Consider the following 17,642-nt stretch of genomic DNA (forward strand, 5'->3'; position numbering starts at 1 on the left):
TCAAATGACTAATGTCATAATTGTTTTGTAAATATTCATTTGAATGAATGTGCCAAGGCATTAGCCATTAGTTGAAAAGTCTGAATTAATCACTGTTATGATGTGCCCAAGTGACAGGACAGTGTTGAAAGTGGGTTAGTTAGTGGGTAGAACAGCTCATTTAGAAAATCTGATTTGGATAAATCTGCCAGAGCTACTGATAAAAAATCCAATAATCTCCTGTATGTGATTGTGTTCACCTCAGTTATGGGGTGAGGTGCGTTCACCCCAGAGTTAGGTGAGGTGTGTGTAGACCGTGGTGGTGAGGTGAGGTAAGGGATCATGTGGCTCGCAGAGAGTGTAGCAGAAGCTCAGGCCACAAGCTCAACTCCTCGGAAGATTCTGACCCTATTTGGCAGACCTCCTTTCCAAAGATCAGTCCACTCATACACAGAAAGTCGAACGCACTATAACACCCACTGTATACGAGAGAAATAGAACAACAGATAAAGAAAGAAGTTGAGAAATAGACACACAGAGAGAGAGAGAGAGATAGACTACTTTCATTTGAATCATCATCATTTTCTGACCAGTCATTTAATGTTTTCCTACATCTTATATTTTACTGTGTGTTCTCCTTCCATCTTATATTTTACTAATTTTCCAGTTTCTGAAATTTCGTTTACATGTTGATAAAATAAATACATTTGTTAACAGAAACATACATAATGTCTTTGTAGGACTCCCCATTCAGGAAATATCTCCAGGTGCATAAGTAATAAACATGCCCTGAAATGATTTGTTTGTGTGTAGAGGCATCGTTCCTGAGCAGACTGACTTTTTCCACTGAATACAACACTGGTGTAATGACCAAACTGCATTACTCTAATTACTAATACCGCCTAATCTGTTTTATTGTACCCACTCCACATCATGATAATATGTATGACCTGTATTTAAAAAAAGACAATTCCAATTTACAAACATTCATCTAAATGATAATTTCCTCATGTTTTAATCTGACAAAGACCCCCAAAATAGGTTACACAGCATGTGACACTGCAAATATTTCCCTAAACTGCTGTCTTCAGGCATCCTCCCCAAAAGTGACATCCAGTGAAGGTCAAAAACTTCACCAGAGGCACAAGAATTCCTTTATTTCACCCTAAAACGTAGTTATTTACCTTGAGTAGCAGGAATTTCAAGTAACCTTTCCTCATACATAGGCACATGCAGAAAGAAAGACGTTAGACAGTAAAAAAGAGCGTAGCAGACAGGTGCAGCCGCAGGAGGACTGTTTACAGTAGAAATAGAGAGACACGTACCAGTACAGCAGGGATAAGCCATCAAAGTGCTCCGCTTCCGACTGGGGCAGCAATGACATGGCTGACGCATAAAATGATGAAGTATTAAGACCACGGCAGCGTCATTGGTCTGCGAGATATGATAGACGGTTCACTTCAGGTCGCTCAGCCTGGCCGCGGAGACTCAGGGCTACCCAGACAGTGTCAGACAAACACACTCCTACCTTTCTGCTTAATCTTCGCTGATACCCCACAGTCATGTGACCACCTTACCTCTAGCTCAAGCTGACGGAGCGAAGCACGCTCTACCGCGGTACAGTTGGCGCGCCTTCATAGAACGCCCCCATATGCAGTATGTAGTAGGCTATTGTAAGCTCAAGTAATGAGCGTCGAGTAAACAAAGAACTCAAACTTTTAAACTAGCCTAGTTATCTCTCGGTAAGGATGAAAGGTCCCAAAAAGTCTTGAAACTACAATGTTAGAATGTTTTACAGGGTTTAGAGCTGTTTAACTTCATTAATTATGCCCTATGATTAATTTATTCACTCATTTTAATACAAAGACACCTGCCACATATTATAGCCTACAGTAGGGAATCTGTATCTGAAGATTTTTGTTGACACTCAGCATTCTTCCATTCAACATTCAAGAAAAAACGTCGTTGAAGAAAATAAAAATAAACTTCATTTAACTTGTTTTAGCCTATCTATTCGCAAATCATGAGACATCTGGTGGATTCCAGCAGAACTGCAAGATTTTGTTTACGTCTTCGAAAAAAATACCTGATTGAATAAAGAAAATCTCACGATGTGTATCCGTTACATTTAAATATTATGCGAAATATATCATACAATAATTACTGTAATATTAATTGTTAATATACACAGACATACAATAAATCGTCATCTTAGGAACCAGTATGACTATTCACCATTTCCGCCGGATGATTTACGGCGACGGACCGGTCACTGCCGTGTTTTGTAAGGTTTACAGAAGGGTGTTGGGTAAGGTAAGTCAGTTAACATAATTTTAGTACATGCAACGTTTAATGTAATGTCAAAGTACATATGTCCTAACTGACTACAAAGGTCGCTAGATAAAGTTGTCTGGTAGGGTTTTATTCACTGAGCCGGCGAGTATGTTGTTAAGTGTAAGATAACAGTACAAACAGACAGACCTCCCTCCCTCCTCCTTCCTTCCTAACGTTAGTTAGTTAGCCAGGGACTTTTGCTAAGTTGACTAACTTCATTGCAACAAATTGGCTCGCCCCAAAGCAGGTTCTAAGTTATTGAAAATGGTGTGTTTGTGATCTGTTGATTTGCTTATGACAATGCTGCTTGCTTGCTTGCTGTGACCGTCTGATACTCGTTCTCTCAGTGCGGTAAAATTAGATTCAGATTGGATATTCAGCAGACATTCGGCTGAGTTGATTTTACTGTTACAAGCGTACGTTGTTAGTCGTGTGTGGCGCATGAGATTTTAGGCTCCAATTCCGTTTACAGAGCTATTCATGTCACAGCCCACGTTTTGTTAAAAGAAAACTTAATTTGGTGTAATAACACGCTAATGCAAAACAGTAGAAACACGCTGCAAACGTTATAAAGAATCTATTGCTATGGACTACCTTTTACAGCAGTTGTTTTTTCACAATAAAAGTCCGACATCCCTATACAACAATTGACATCATTTTCCCGTGCCAATATTTCAGGCTGTGGTGCACTTGTGGCCAAATAAATCACATCATTCTAACCCTTTTCCGGAGCTCTTTGTATCACAACTCATATTTTTTTGGAAATAAGACTTCATTTAGTGCAGTGTTTCTCAAACTTTTTTCTGGGGACCCACTTTTTAAAAATGACAGACTATCGCGACCCAACTCGTGACTGTGGTAGTTAACAAACTAGATCAGTGGTTCTCAAACTTTTTCTTTCATTCCCCATTTTGATCAAGGGGGCATTCTCGAGCCCCACCTGTCCCTCATCGCTCTAAGAAAGTGGTAGGTCAAGCTTAAATTTATTGAAATAATGACAAGTTCTAAATATATCCTCTTCAACAGAGTTAAAATCAGCTGGTGCTGCAGATATAATAATAAATAAATGCATAACACACATATTTCTGTTTTCCAGCAACATATTAGGAAGCATAGGCCATTTTACAGCATTGTACAATATATTCAATGGAATACCAACATGCTGCATTACTGTAAATGGATCCATAATCATACTGAGCACTGCTGGTTGGGAAATATTTTTGAAATAAACTTTGCAGGGATGTGATGTAGGCCTACTGTTTAATACATGGGATCACAAGAGTGCCTCCCAATCAGACGTTTCAGCGATTTCGCTCAGAAATCTCAAAGGCATAATACTGTCGCGATCGAGGCGCCTGTCCCATACTCAAGTTTTTATGGTGAATGCAGTAATCTTATTTGCTAGGTGAGGTAGGTGCTTGTCTTTGCCTTGTAACTGGACATTTAACTCAAATATATCGCTAAGATAGGCCAGCTTCGTCAAGAAATGTTCATTAGTGAACGTGCTTGCAGATTCAAACATGCGCTCTTCCTCCAAGAAGAGGCGATTCGAGCTCAAACACGCGCGCGACAGCACTTTACCTCGGGAAAGCCACCTTGCCTCGCTGTGAAACAGTACAGCCTTTTGGTCAGCTACCATCTCTTCGCAAAGTGCGGAGAATAGATGAGCTTTTAAGGGCCGGGTTTTGATGAAATTCACCACTCTCACAACAACGTTCAAAATCTCATGTAGGTCGGGACTAACTAAGCCTTTGACGAAGCGCTTCCCTGTGAATAACACATTAAAAGGCCCATTGCGCGATCGGATGCTACCTGGGCCCAGGCTACAGATAAAAATAAATAAAAACTCCTGTTTTTCTCGTCAGTTCGCGCCCCACCTGGCATGTCTCCGCGACCCACAGTTTGAGAAACGCTGATTTAGTGATTGGGGGCCACTTAAATATTTCACCTGTAATAACACGCTAACACAAAACAGTAGCAACTAGGGATGTAACGATTACCGGTATAATGGTAAACCGCGATAAAAATGTTGACGATAATAATGACCGTTTTCATTTCAAATATCATTGAATATTCACTTCAGTTATCACTCTTGATTACCGCGGTGTGGAAACCTTGTGTTTAATCCTATCCAGATTACTGATTCTGTTGTCTAATTGATGGTTTTAACTACGATTCGGATTAGGCTACACCTGATTTTAAAAGGCGGAACTTTTTCACCGCAAAACGTGCACTGTATCATGTAGCCACTCTGCGTCTTTTTATGTTCGCGTCCACATTAAATCCATATCCAAATATGGGCTGTGATACGAGGACCTCAAGAAGAGGGTTAGAATGATGTGATTTATTTGGCCACAAGTGCGCCACAGCAATATTGGCACGGGAAAATGATGTCGGACTGTATGTAGGACTTTTATTTTGAATAATCAACTGCTGTGAAAGGTAACCTAGTCCATAGCAATAGATTCTTTATAACGTGTGCGGTGTGTTTCTACTTCTTTGCGTTAGCGTGTTATTACAAGTGAGATATTGCTGCTTCCAAACACCAAATTAAGTCTTCTTTTAACAAAATGTAGGCTGTGACATGAATACCTCTGTAAACGGGATTGGAGCCTAGAATCTCATGCGCCACACACGACTAACAACGTACGTTTGTAACAGCCGAATGTCTGCTGAATATCCAATCTGAATCTAATTTTACCGCACACTCGTTCTCCACATCAAACCCCATCTCGTTACTTTACTCAGAGCTCCATTTTTAGCCTAACGCTACATGAGTAACCTACATTTACGTTTACATTTATTCATTTAGCCGACCTATCCAAAGCGACTTACAGCAAGATAATAACATTCAAGCTATAGTTCAGAGGAGACCTTAGCTAGGAATAACTACTGCATCTGTCAATACTATTACTAGAGGATAGGAGTGTCTACATTATAAATACTAACTGTTAGTCAAAGTGTGGTAGAAGATGGAGGTAGAGTAGGGAAGAGCGTGTTAAGTGCGCAGAAATAAAACAATAAAAAGTAGCATTGTATTCGAAATTAAGCTACTATGGGCAGTGTATGTTGCTCATCTTAATCATTTATGTCTGTTGACAGCGCACTTTTGATTAGGTTTGTTGTGTCTGTTAGTGAGGCCTCTTATATATTGCCTACACTGGGTGGCATTAATTGGGTGTTTTTTTCCTTCTCCAGATTGCAACTTCATTGGGACTTCAAATTTTTGTTTTCTTTTGAATGTAACCAGCAAAAGCCACATAACCATTCTTGGTGAGTTTGGATACATTTGGCTTTTGATTTAACATGTCTGTGTGAGAAGTAACGGGTGAACCTGACATTGGCATGGCCATGAACTGCAAAATTCTGCATGTTTTGTGAAGCGACCAATTCAAGTCAAGTTTATTTATGTGGTGCATTTATTACACAGAGGTCATTCAATGTGCTTTTACATAAACACAAACACACAGAAATGGACAAAAGCATAGAAGGGCAATAGTCAAGGAATAGTTTAAAAAGTAAAGAATAAAAAAGAAAACATTAAACACACAAGGTAATAGTACATACAAGCATAAAAGGGCAATAGTTTAAAAGTGTTTAAAAAGTAATAATTAAAAGACATAAAAAACAACATAGAATGATTATGCCATGACCAGTAGACATATTTATGCTGACATTTTACAAAAATATCCTATCCTATTCTCGGATCTAACTTTAGGTGAGTGTGTTTAAAGCCTTCCCATTGGCCGCTCTGTGTGATCCCCAGCCAGTCATGCTGCTGCCCCTGCTCCTGCGGGAGTGCTGTTCCAGGCACGGCCTGCAGGTGGCGTCCAGTGTCCGTTCCTGCATCCGGACCCCAGACTGGAGAGAGCTGCACTCGCTCCGGGGTCCCTCTCTCCTGCGCGGGCAGGGCCGCGGGCCGCTGGACTCGTTTACAGAAGCGTTCCTGCTGCGGCGGGCACCGTCGCGTCTGCACCTCCAGAGCCGGGGCGCCAAGGGCAGGAAGAACTACCGGCAGGCACAGGAGGAGGAGTGGAGGCAGCGGAACAAGACAGTGCTGACGTACATCGCCGCTGCTGGCGTGGGCATGATTGGCATGGCGTACGCCGCCGTGCCACTCTACCGACTCTACTGCCAGGTGAGGGACTCCAGTAGCCTGGTATTACTAGACTCATTCACTTTGTTTGACTTCCTGAAGAGGGTCTGGCATCGCTCCATTGGGAAAGAGAGATACAGGCAGGATACAGGCAGGCAGGGCCAAGCTAGGCTAAGTCACATCCACACACGTTGGCATTGCCGGAGGAGAAGGAGGGATTACAGCTGACACCTGAGGTCAGGCTCCATGTCCTGGGTTGCATGATGCGTTTTCAGAGACTTTATAGAGGAGAAGACAAGGCACTTAAAGAATCCTACATAGAAATGTATGCCAACTGTTCATAACGCCAAGATGGCAGTCATCTACATAATCCCACTCCTTTCCCTTTTGCCTTCTGTTTACTTCTCCCATCACCATGGAAATTGCCATGACGCGTGTTTGTGCATGCGCAGTGGGAAAGTTAACGTAAAGTTAAAATAGAAGCTTTACTAAAAAAAATTACTCTTCACTTTCACCACAAATGTTCACACAACAGCTCAGGTTAGGTAGGTATCTCGGGTAGGGCTGCAACTAACGATTCTTTTCATATTCGATTAATCTGCCGATTATTTTTTCGATTGATCAAATAGTTGTTTGATCGATAAAATGGCAGAAAATGGTGAAATATTTTTGCTTATTGTTTTCTGAGCCTTGTTTTGTCCCCACACCAAAGATCACTTAGTTTATCTTTAGTTCACTGTCAAATAATATATTTAATAATTAAAGCTGAAAATATTCAAGTTTAAGAAGCTACATCAGAAAATTATGATGTATTTTCCTTAAAAATAAGCCGTCTCAGGTGAGTTGTCTGCATCTTGTATGGTATCTGTCAACATCAGCCTCATGTGAGGTTGCTGACTGTTGTATCGTAAACATACTAATTTCCAACCATTGCGTTCGAAAATTTTAAAACAACAATGTTTTTTTTAATACTTCAAAATAACATTTGATAAATGAACCTTACATTTTTCAGTAGCCATAGGTGTGTAGATTTGAACAAAATTTAGTTTGGTTCTTACCGGGGCTTTTACTGCCTGAAATATCCGAATTTGTTTACCACGCTCGGAGGTTAGTGCTGGGCTGGTGGGTGCCTATTCCCAACCTTTCTCACGGCACATCAACAGTTAGCCCGAGAATTCTCGTTGCAATTCAAAATTCCACTGGAGCTCCAAGCGGATTTGTACACGCAGCCTTACAAAACTGTTTACAGCTCTTCGACGAGTAAAATGTAATTTTTTTGTACATAGTTAATTTAGATACACTTATGGTGTGGGAGCTTGCGTTTCTTTAGGAATCCGCCGTCTTGGTTTGTATAGAAATGAATAGTAAGTGACATACACATAAGAGGTTGGAAATACGGGACAGTTGGTAATATGTGACGTTCTGATAGAGGAGTTAACCTCAGGTCCACTTACCTGATGAGCAGTTATGTTCACCTGTGTTTCAGCAGGTGTGTTGAGCTGATTAGGTAAGATGGTTGGCCATTGGCTGTAGCTGATTGGGTCTGAGCAGGTTCAGTGTACTCGCTGTCCATGGTGCTGAAGCGGATCTCTGGACACTGTTAGCAAGACATACCACGTGGTGTGTGTGTTAGCAGGAGATACAGCATGTGAAATGTTACAGTATTGTACTGTTTTTACTGCTTCTTTATGGATATCAAATTGGCCGTTTTGTCCTTGTGCCCAGTTGGTGCCAGCAGTGAAATAAGAGTATTTTCTCACAGGCCTCCCCATGAACCTTGAAAGTAATAGAAAGAATATAGTTGTCTAGATGCTCCTCCCTGATTGGTTGAGTTCTGACCTGCAGGCATCAGGATTGGGTGGCACGGCGGTGGCGGGTCATGACACGGAGCAGGTGGCCACCATGACCCCCATAAAAGACCGGGTCATCAAGGTGACCTTCAACGCAGACACGCATGCCAGCATGCAGTGGAACTTCCGACCGCAACAGACAGAGATTTACGTGAGTATGCAGCTGCAGAGCTCAATCCCACTAAAACAAAATCTCTCTCACACACACACACACACTTTAAAACACAGCTGGACACAGACATCCCTGATGTACTCCAGGGGCCATATTCACAAAGCCTTTTATCTTACCACTAGGAGTACTCCTAAATCGCACTAAAAGATGTGGTAACACTTTATAATAACTACACACAATTCATCATTTATTAAGCCTTTGTTACTTATTAGTTAATGGTTTGTTCATCATTAGTAATTTCTTGTTCATACATAATTCATCATCAGTAAAGCATTTGTTCACACAATTATACATGGTTTGTTCATAGTAAATAAGCCTATCCAAAAAATATGTTTGTAAGAACATGATTTATACTTAATAAGTAATGAAACAACCATCTAAAATGAACTCATTCTCTTATTATAAACCAGTTGCAAACTATTACAAAATGCTTTGTTCATCATTTGTAAAGCATTGTTCCTATGTTAATTCTCATAAATAAAGTATTTGTAGACAGTTATAAATGGTTTGTTCATAGTAAATAAGCCTATATGTAAAATATGTTGTTAATTAATTTAGTCAATTAGTTGTTAATACTTAATCAATTATGCAATATACACGTGCACTAATGATTAGTTAGGGTGAGGATACATATTTTATAAACCACTTCCTAATACTATAATTCATGATTAACTCAGGGGTTACAAGTGGTTAGTTAATGATATTTTGTGAGCTTATCTAAAGTGACTTTCTATGCCTTGCAACACATTTTCAAATGAGTTGTAAAGATTACATTCACATTCATCCATTTAGCAGACAAGAGACGTACACATGTCAATTAAATTAAAGGCCATTGACATAACAGTGAAAGCCGGGAATTGAACCCCCAACTTTTCAGGCTGTTGCATGCTAGTCCAGCTCCTTATCCACTACACTACCTTGGCCCAGATAGAAAGCCCTACAACTATGCAAGAGTTTCTGTTTTCTTCTACTAAACACTGTTATTAAACATCTGTAAACTATTATTAAATGCTGTATTCTTCATTTGTAAAGCATTATTCCTACATTAATTCTCATCTGTAAATCATGTTTACACACAGTTAAAAATGGTTTGTTCATAGTAAACACGCATATCTATATTATATTTTTGAATTGACTGTTGTAATACCACTTGGCAGAGGTAGTGTAGTGGATAGGGAGCCAGGTTAACATGCAGTAACCCATAAAATTGGGGGTTCAAACCCCAGCGTCCACCAATGTGGCCTTGCCCTTTAATTTCATTGACATGTGTAAGTCGCTTTGGGTGAAAGTGTCGGCTAAATGCATAAATGCAAGTATAAACTTTATAACTCATTTGTAAATGTGTTGCAAGGCATAAAACGTCCTCACTTTAGATGAGCTCACAAAATATCATTAACTAACCATTTGTAACTCCTGAGTTAATTATTAATTATAGTATTAGGAAGTGGTTTATAAAATATGTATCCTCACCCTAACTAATCATTAGTGCATGTGTATGTAACAACTGTTAAATAATGGAAATATTACTTAATCAAAAACATATTATTGCAAAATAATGATGAATAAACCATTAACTAATAAGTAACAAAGGCTTAATAAATGATGAATTGTGTGTAGTTATTATAAAGTGTTACCGAAGATTTTAGCTAGGAGTTTTCTCTTAAAAGTTATTCACAAAGCCTTTCAGACCTATTCTTAGTAAGGAAAAATGACAACTCCTAAACTAAGAGTGAGTCTTCGTTGCTATGGATGACGTCAATACTCATGCACGAGCTTGACTGAAGTGACCACCTTGATTGGCTGATGATTGTAACGCAGGAATGATTCCAAACACCTCCCTTACGATGATGAGTGACAGGTGACAGGTCTGAGAATGCGTGCGCTACACAAGTAGTGTGAAGGACGGATGATGAATAACTGAATAAAAAGGCCTAGCCTAACTGAATAAAGCAGTGGTCCCCAAACTTTTTCTTCTGAGGGCCAGCTCACTATGCCTGGCACTAAGAGGGGGCCAGAGACTCGGAGTATATCAGTAACCATAAATAGCTTAGTGCTGTGAACAACAACAATCTACCTTAGTTGAATATTCCATTACATTTAATCATAGGCTACTGCAATTTAATACCATTGTTAGCTGTGTTTATATTGCCATCATGCCATGTAAAATGTAGCTCAAATAAAATGAATACTAATAAAAAGTCTTTAGCATTCCCAAAAGTATTAGCAGGGAGTCCCAAAAGTATATCTTATTTAAAATGAACTCTGAACTCTGTGTCTTTGCATACACAGCTCAAGTTGTGAACAAGCAATATCCTACAAATAATTTAAAGTTTTCAAACTATGAGAGTTTTATGAAGTGCTGGCAAAAACATCTGGAATGACCACCATTCTAACTTTCACTCACCTGATGAGAACTTTGTGAATTGTGAATTTGGATGAACATTTGAATTAGTGAATAAAAAATAGAAATAGTTATCCCAGGAAGTCCCAGAAATATGACTTGAATAGAGGTTAGTTAGTTATAAACAATGAATTGATAAACTTTTAGAATACTTTGAGCACTGATGCAGTCAGCATAGGCCTCTTACATTGTTTGCAGGTAGGCCTACATTTCATTCCGTTTTCGATGGTAAATGCGAAACAGCGCCAAAATAACTACCAGTGGACAAAAAGAGTATTACACGTGTACTGTTAAGACCCACCATAGAGAATGAATGGGGCAAATTACAGATGTTATAGTTTGACGATGTCGTACTCCCCTGCGGGCCAGATGCTATATACCACGGACATGTTTTGGGGGGCCACCCAAAATGAGGTGGTGGGCCGTATCCGGCCCGCGGGCCGTAGTTTGGGGACCACTGGAATAAAGAGTAAGGCAAAACAAATAGCCTAGAAGCCTAATGAAACATAGGCCTACGGATTGATGCAGTATCTTTGCAACATTGTTAAATTAATCTGTCACCATATGCCTACGTTTGCAAAGAGAACAATTTAATTTGATTCACAATGAAACGTTACATTTAATTTACATGTTGACAATGAGTAGTTTTGTTTGTTGTTGGTGGCATTATTGCATCCCTTTTATGAATGCAAAATTGTTCCCTCGCGATTGGAAGCTCCTGTTGCGGCATAGGCTACGCATTTCAAAACATTGCAACGTGAAATGCCACAAAAAGCTGTTTGTGAATAGGTCTTAGTGAGTTAGGAGTTCTCTCGACTTCTTTTAAGCTGTCCCAGACTTAGGTGCTACTTTTAGGTCTAAAATGCTTCGTGAATTACTTTTAGTGAAAAAAATTAGGAGTCCTAAAGTTAGGAGTGACACGCCCATTATTTTTAGGAGCCTAAATTCGCCACTTAGGAGCTACTTTTAGCTTAAAAATCTTTGTGAATACGGCCCCAGAACACTAGTCAAAGGTGTGTGTGTGTGTGTGTGTGTGTGTGTGTGTGATTACCCACAATGCAGGTGGTACCTGGAGAGACAGCTCTGGCCTTCTACAAAGCGTTTAACCCCACAGATAAGCCCGTCATCGGAATCTCCACATACAATGTGGTGCCCTTTGACGCTGGACAATACTTCAACAAAATACAGGTACTGCACCTCAAAACTTGATAAATAGGTTATCGTCCTGTCTCATTTCCCTCTGTTGTCCGTTGTCTGTCTGTCACCTTGTTGTGTTTTGTTATGTTATGTGTTACACTCTATACAATGCTATAAAGTGCTATAATCTCCCACCCCCACTAAAACGGGGTGAATGGTTACAGTAGGACAATAGTAAATGCACTGTATATAAATCTAAATCTGAATGTAACAAAATGTGTGTGTGTGTGTGTGTGTGTGTATATATATGTGTGTAATATATATATATATATATATATATATATATATATATATAGTACTGACCCTCAATAACACACAGTTTGAGTATCTCAATAAAGTATAGATACACTACTTTAATAAAACACAGGTACGCGTTGATTACCGGTATGTACAAGTTCACAATTTCAATAACAAAATGAGTGAAGGAAGTCCACCACACCAGCATTTGTACTTGTAACGTTTTGGGCATGAGCCTTCATCAGACATCAGCTACTTGTGTGGTGGACTTTCTTCACTCATTTTGTTATTTCCATTTCGTCCAGCACCCAACTTTAGAACTTGGATGTACGTGCTTTATTTGTACTCCCACAATTTCAATAGCACACAGGTACTGTACTTTAATAGCACACAGGTACTGTACTTTAATAGAACACAGGTGCAGTAAAATACAGGTATGCTGCTTCAGTACAATGCAGGTAACAAACAGTATCTCAATAAAATAAGGTTTTACAGGAGCTGTACATCTACAGCACCTGGACAAAATACAGGTTTCTCAGAATACCGTCCATATCTGGCCCTGATCTGAGGGATCCCAACTGAGTGTGTGTTGTGTGTGTGTGTGTGTGTGTGTGTGTTTCCTACAGTGTTTCTGCTTTGAGGAGCAGAGATTGAACCCCAAAGAGGAGGTGGACATGCCCGTGTTCTTCTACATCGACCCAGAGTTCGATGAAGACCCCCGTATGGCACGCGTTGACACCATCACACTCTCATACACCTTCTTCGAGGCGAAGGAGGGGCAGCAGTTACCTCTGCCGGGGTACAGCTAAAGACTCTTCCGGGGTACAGCCCCACCTTGTCAATCATCGTTTCATGCTGTATTTAATGGAAACGGGGAGGAGAGACATTGCTGTTAAAATTGAGACAGTGGTGCCGTGGTCCACACCCTGAAATTCTTGATGCAACCCTGCCCCCTGGTGGCCTCTTTGTGTAACACTCATGGTGTGCAGTTTGACTGAAAGCCCCATGTGACTGAAGAAGAAGCTCATAAGGGAAGTATAAAGTGATTACAGCTCAGTGCTGGTATCCCAAACCTTTCCGCTCTGATGGGGTTGACATTTACCCATCACAACTCATGGCTCTCTATAGTGACCTAGTCGTGAGAGAAAAACACCTCAAATGACTGTGCAGATCAGATAGCTGCTGAGTCTGACTATATCTGTAATTATGTACAGAAGAACTGTTAGTGTAATAGCTTTTTATATCGTTATTTGTCATTTACTGTTGACCCACTCACTGGTGGCAAATACAAATTACCATTAAATTAAATAATCGGCTTGATGTGCAGGGTAGATATACAGCCATCTAATAATCATCTGGATGAATATCATAATAAATATATTCAAAATACCTGTCTCAATTTTGAAGTATACCCTGTAATCTATATATGTATTTATTTTAGAATATATAGACAGCTGCCTTGTGCGATGGATGCATTGGTTTATCTCTGTTAAAGAGCACATAAAATAATGACGTCTTGTTGACCACTAGAGGTCAGCAGTCTATTTGAAAGCATCGAACTTGCAGCAGAAAACAGTTGACCATTTTAAACGAATTCCAGGTTGCATATATCTTGCTGTCTGAAATCAGCGTATGTGGAAAAGCATAATGATTTATGAAGAGCTACTCTGTTTTGGGCGCTCGATGTTGGTGGTGTGTCATGCCTAGTGAATCATGTGTCTGCTGTCTTGTTTGGCAATTACGCAACCGCTCAGTTGGAGCCTGCTTCTGCTGGCGCTTATGTAACCCTTTGGCCGATCTCAACAGAATTAAACAACACTTCCGCAGTGAGACAACATCGCGCCATCTCTAAGCGCCTTGCGACTGATGCAGGAGTCGTGCCTCCACCAGGTGACTGATAACCGAACCACAAGGAAGCCTTTGACGACAGATATTCATGAAATGGGTTTATTGAACTATGCATGATAAGCAGATATGCACGAACCAAGTGTTGTGTGGTCCATAACAGTCCTTATCACTTTTGCTTACGCCGCTCATCATCACAGAAGAGGTCGATCCCTTAGGCCTATCTGTTGAAGATAATAGTTTGGTTGTGATTGTGGGAATTGTGGCCTACATAGTAATTTATGGTAATGATATATTTCCCTCCACATGTGGCACTATGTCATTATTAAGCGTCAACTTACGGTGAGATATCCTGAAGAGCGCATGCACTCATCGCATTCATCAAATAATACCATCTAGTGAAAATTACTGCAAATTCCTAGACTGCATAACACACTACGTCATCCTTTAGAAAACAACAACAAACCGGACCACGTTGCTTTCAGTCAGGATCCGCTAAACGTACAGACTCGGACTGACCTACAGTCAGTGTAACTCTCCCTGACGTTAACCACATTTACCGCCGCAAAGAAGAGGGGCCGTTCCGCGGTCAGCGCCTCGAGTTGGCAGCAAGCTGTCAATTCTGTAAACCACACCTTCCCCTTCGTCTTTGCCGAATGGCCATGCGCGGCTGCAGACGGACATCCCCAGCGGCGATTCGGGAGACGGAGCTGCCCTAGCAACCCCGCGCGGAGCCAACCCGCGGACGGACAGATCCACGAGGTGGGGAGGGGGGTAGGATGAGATAAGGTGGTGAGTGAGGTGTCGAGAAGAGAGGAGTCGCAAGAAGTCTGTCGAAAGGCACAGCGTGGCCCCCGCAAAATCACAACAAATGCATTGGTGGGCTCAGTGGGATTTTGGAAAGGCTTCCGTGGTGCGTAATTGCGCTTTTCCATACTGGTGGCCGTGATATCCCATGCCTTTGTGCGGTGTCACTGCGAGCGAGTTCAGTTCCTGGAATCCGCACCGCGAGCACCGTCATCTGAGCTCACGGGGACATCAAAGTGGGTATTTTTAATATCATGTGATGAAGCAGACTTGTGTGAAAGATGCAGTTGAGCCCACTCCCGGTGCTACCTTGGGCTTCAGCTAATTCAGTGGGAATCGGCATCATTGTTCAACCTCGTCTTTGTGTGTGTTGAGTTTTGTGAGGAGCCTTCGTTTTCCTCCGCGGATGAAGTAGAATCGTTTGTCTCTTGTTTGTCGGGGCTGCGTGATCGATAACATCATAACAGCAGCCATGAATGCCAGGACTGTGCCGCAGACTTAAGTGCTGGGATCAGACTAGGAAGGGAGCATCAGAATGGGACATCGCAGCGAGGCATCTCTCAGGATGAACCATCGATCGAGCCCGGCTAAGGCATACGACTTTCTGCTCAAATTCCTGTTGGTCGGAGACAGCGATGTGGGGAAGGGGGAGATCTTGTCGAGCCTTCAGGATGGAGCAAGAGAGTCTCCGTACGGATACAACATGGGTGAGTCATCGCCATCGACATGCATTACAGGCTAGTTTATCAGGCTAAGCTTTCGAATGATGGTCGGGTTCATCATCGACTGTCTGTGGGAATCAATCAATACAGCAACAAGTTCCAGTACACAGAAAAGCAAGCGATGCCGAGCTGCCAGTTAACCCACTATTTTGTTTGGTGATTTGGTTTCTCAAAGCCTCACATAACAATGGGGTGATTTCATGGCGTTTGATCTGTTTATGTAACGCACCTGCATGTAACCTGGCACGAGGGATTTGGAAGCGCTTTACCGTGCTTTAGTGCCTCGTCAGACAAACGGTACTTTAGTGTGGTTCAGTGGTTACAGGTGTCAACTCCACAGGAAACCTGTGTAATACTGTCCGTCTCTGTGAAAACATCCAGAGATAAATTGGTTGATAGAACCAATACTGTCTTTGCTATCATAGGCTAAAATAATAAGTTAGATATGGGAGGGCAAAACAAACCATTAACCAGTAGCCAGACTAGCAACAGGACGGCAGTAATTACATAATATACTGCTCAAAAAAAATAAGGGAACACTTCAATCATACACTGGATCTCTGACACTGTTTGGTTCTGAGCACAAGTAAAAGTTTTGAGGCGAGTGTTTTATTTTGGAAGAACTCAGATATTCTGTGAATGTTGTTTGAGAATGGAGAAAAGGGTGGAAGGTTTCAAAAAATGTGTTTTAACAATTGTGGAAAACTGTTAGTGTTCCCTTAATTTTTTTGAGCAGTGTAGTGTAGTTTCATGATGAAATATATTCCATGTCTGAGTTGCATAAATCTCCCTGTGAGGTGCAGAACAACTTTCCTGCTATGTGCTGGACCCCCAGGGTCGCCTACCATATCGGAGGGGTCGCGAAATGATTTGTAGTCTGAATTAAAGACATTATATTCCAGTTAAACATTAGATGAGTGCTAGTTATCCTTTGGATGTAATACATCAGATTGTCAAAGGCTGTCGTTGACATCAGTGCCTTTGGTGTTGACATAGCCTGCCTATGAGAGAAAAGATTTTCTGCCTCTGCTTCCAATGCCCATCTCGCAACTTTTCAAAATGAAAATTCACCGGTTGGAGAGAAAGAGGGCGACACTTGGCCCATGTTTTTATGGGGGTCGCCAGATGAAACCTTTAAGAACCACTGCTGTAAGTAAGTAAGCCAGTGGAGTATTTATAGGACACGTATCTGCGGACTCCTCAACACTGGGGAGGGCCTGGTGGACAGGGCTTCAGATACAGTCACAGATCAGTCGGAGTGGACCTGGTTAGTGGCGTGCAGGGTTTCACACTCGGGTCAAACAAATGGGCCCTGGTGTTCAAGAGGTATTCAGTCAGAGAAAGGCTCCTGGCCATACCCCATACTATAGCCACACATAGATTCAGCTCAGTTTGGGTGGCCCTGGTGTTGGAAAGGGCTCCAGTCAGAGAAGGTTTCCTGGTTGATATGGCCCACTTCTGGCTCTGATATGGCTTTGATCTGGCTGGTTTAAATACTCTAGCCCAAATCAGGCCTTGTGCTAATTCTGATCTGACTCTGACTGATATTAACCTGGCTGACAGTTGGCCTTTATCTGGCCCAGATACGATGTGAGTCCACTTGGCCAGGTCTCCTCTGCTGTCCGATATCTTCAGAAGATACAGAAACCCACAACAAATTACCTTTCGCCAGGAGTTTGATTGACATGCAGTCTCTGACCAATCAGAGGGCTGCTTGATGGGTGTACCAACTGTAACTGAGGGCCCAGGACTTTGCAAAAGCTCAATTCCTTTAGCCTCTGGACTGGTGCCCGTATTGAGCAGACTCTGTCCCGAGCACGGCATCATATCTGAGGTCTGTTAGGCTACTTGGTGTTCACCTAAATCATAATAGAAATCCTTTACTCCAAAAGCTGTTGAGTTACCATTTCTATTTCTCTCTGTTTATTGCTCTATTGAGGTTACACCAGGCACTAAGCTGAAGCGTTCCATTCACGTAGCATATCAATCATTTTAAAAGACT

The 17,642-nt window shown here is 41.4% G+C and overlaps 3 protein-coding genes across 5 annotated transcripts in view; 2 read left to right on the plus strand and 1 right to left on the minus strand.

Annotated features, from left to right (window-relative positions):
- Window positions 1–1,495, minus strand: part of stxbp4 (syntaxin binding protein 4) — a 59,515-nt gene extending 58,020 nt beyond the window's left edge. For both annotated transcript variants that reach the window (XM_048244745.1, XM_048244746.1), the window contains exon 1: window positions 1,305–1,495. In XM_048244745.1, the coding sequence (XP_048100702.1) occupies window positions 1,305–1,363 (59 nt within the window). In that variant the 5' untranslated portion in view covers window positions 1,364–1,495. The remainder of the gene's footprint in view (window positions 1–1,304) is intronic.
- A 732-nt stretch (window positions 1,496–2,227) lies between these two features.
- Window positions 2,228–13,655, plus strand: LOC125296155 (cytochrome c oxidase assembly protein COX11, mitochondrial). 2 transcript variants are annotated; one of them, XM_048245868.1, is made up of 6 exons: window positions 2,228–2,292; window positions 5,512–5,586; window positions 6,032–6,451; window positions 8,255–8,410; window positions 11,895–12,020; window positions 12,893–13,655. In XM_048245868.1, exons 3-6 carry the CDS (start codon window positions 6,086–6,088, stop codon window positions 13,073–13,075), a joined length of 831 nt encoding a protein of 276 aa, XP_048101825.1. In that variant the 5' UTR covers window positions 2,228–2,292; window positions 5,512–5,586; window positions 6,032–6,085; the 3' UTR covers window positions 13,076–13,655. The 2 variants fall into 2 exon arrangements, with proteins under 2 accessions (XP_048101825.1, XP_048101824.1); XM_048245867.1 differs by having other exon boundaries at window positions 6,080–6,451.
- A 1,052-nt stretch (window positions 13,656–14,707) lies between these two features.
- The window catches only part of rab40b (RAB40B, member RAS oncogene family), a 19,253-nt gene continuing 16,318 nt past the window's right edge, over window positions 14,708–17,642 (plus strand). Inside the window, exon 1 of the mRNA XM_048246639.1 lies at window positions 14,708–15,625. Coding sequence (XP_048102596.1) covers window positions 15,454–15,625 — 172 coding nt within the window. The 5' untranslated portion in view covers window positions 14,708–15,453. The remainder of the gene's footprint in view (window positions 15,626–17,642) is intronic.

This window comes from Alosa alosa, chromosome 6 (assembly GCF_017589495.1).
Source record: "Alosa alosa isolate M-15738 ecotype Scorff River chromosome 6, AALO_Geno_1.1, whole genome shotgun sequence".
In the NCBI taxonomy this organism is placed as follows: Eukaryota; Metazoa; Chordata; class Actinopteri; order Clupeiformes; family Clupeidae; genus Alosa; species Alosa alosa.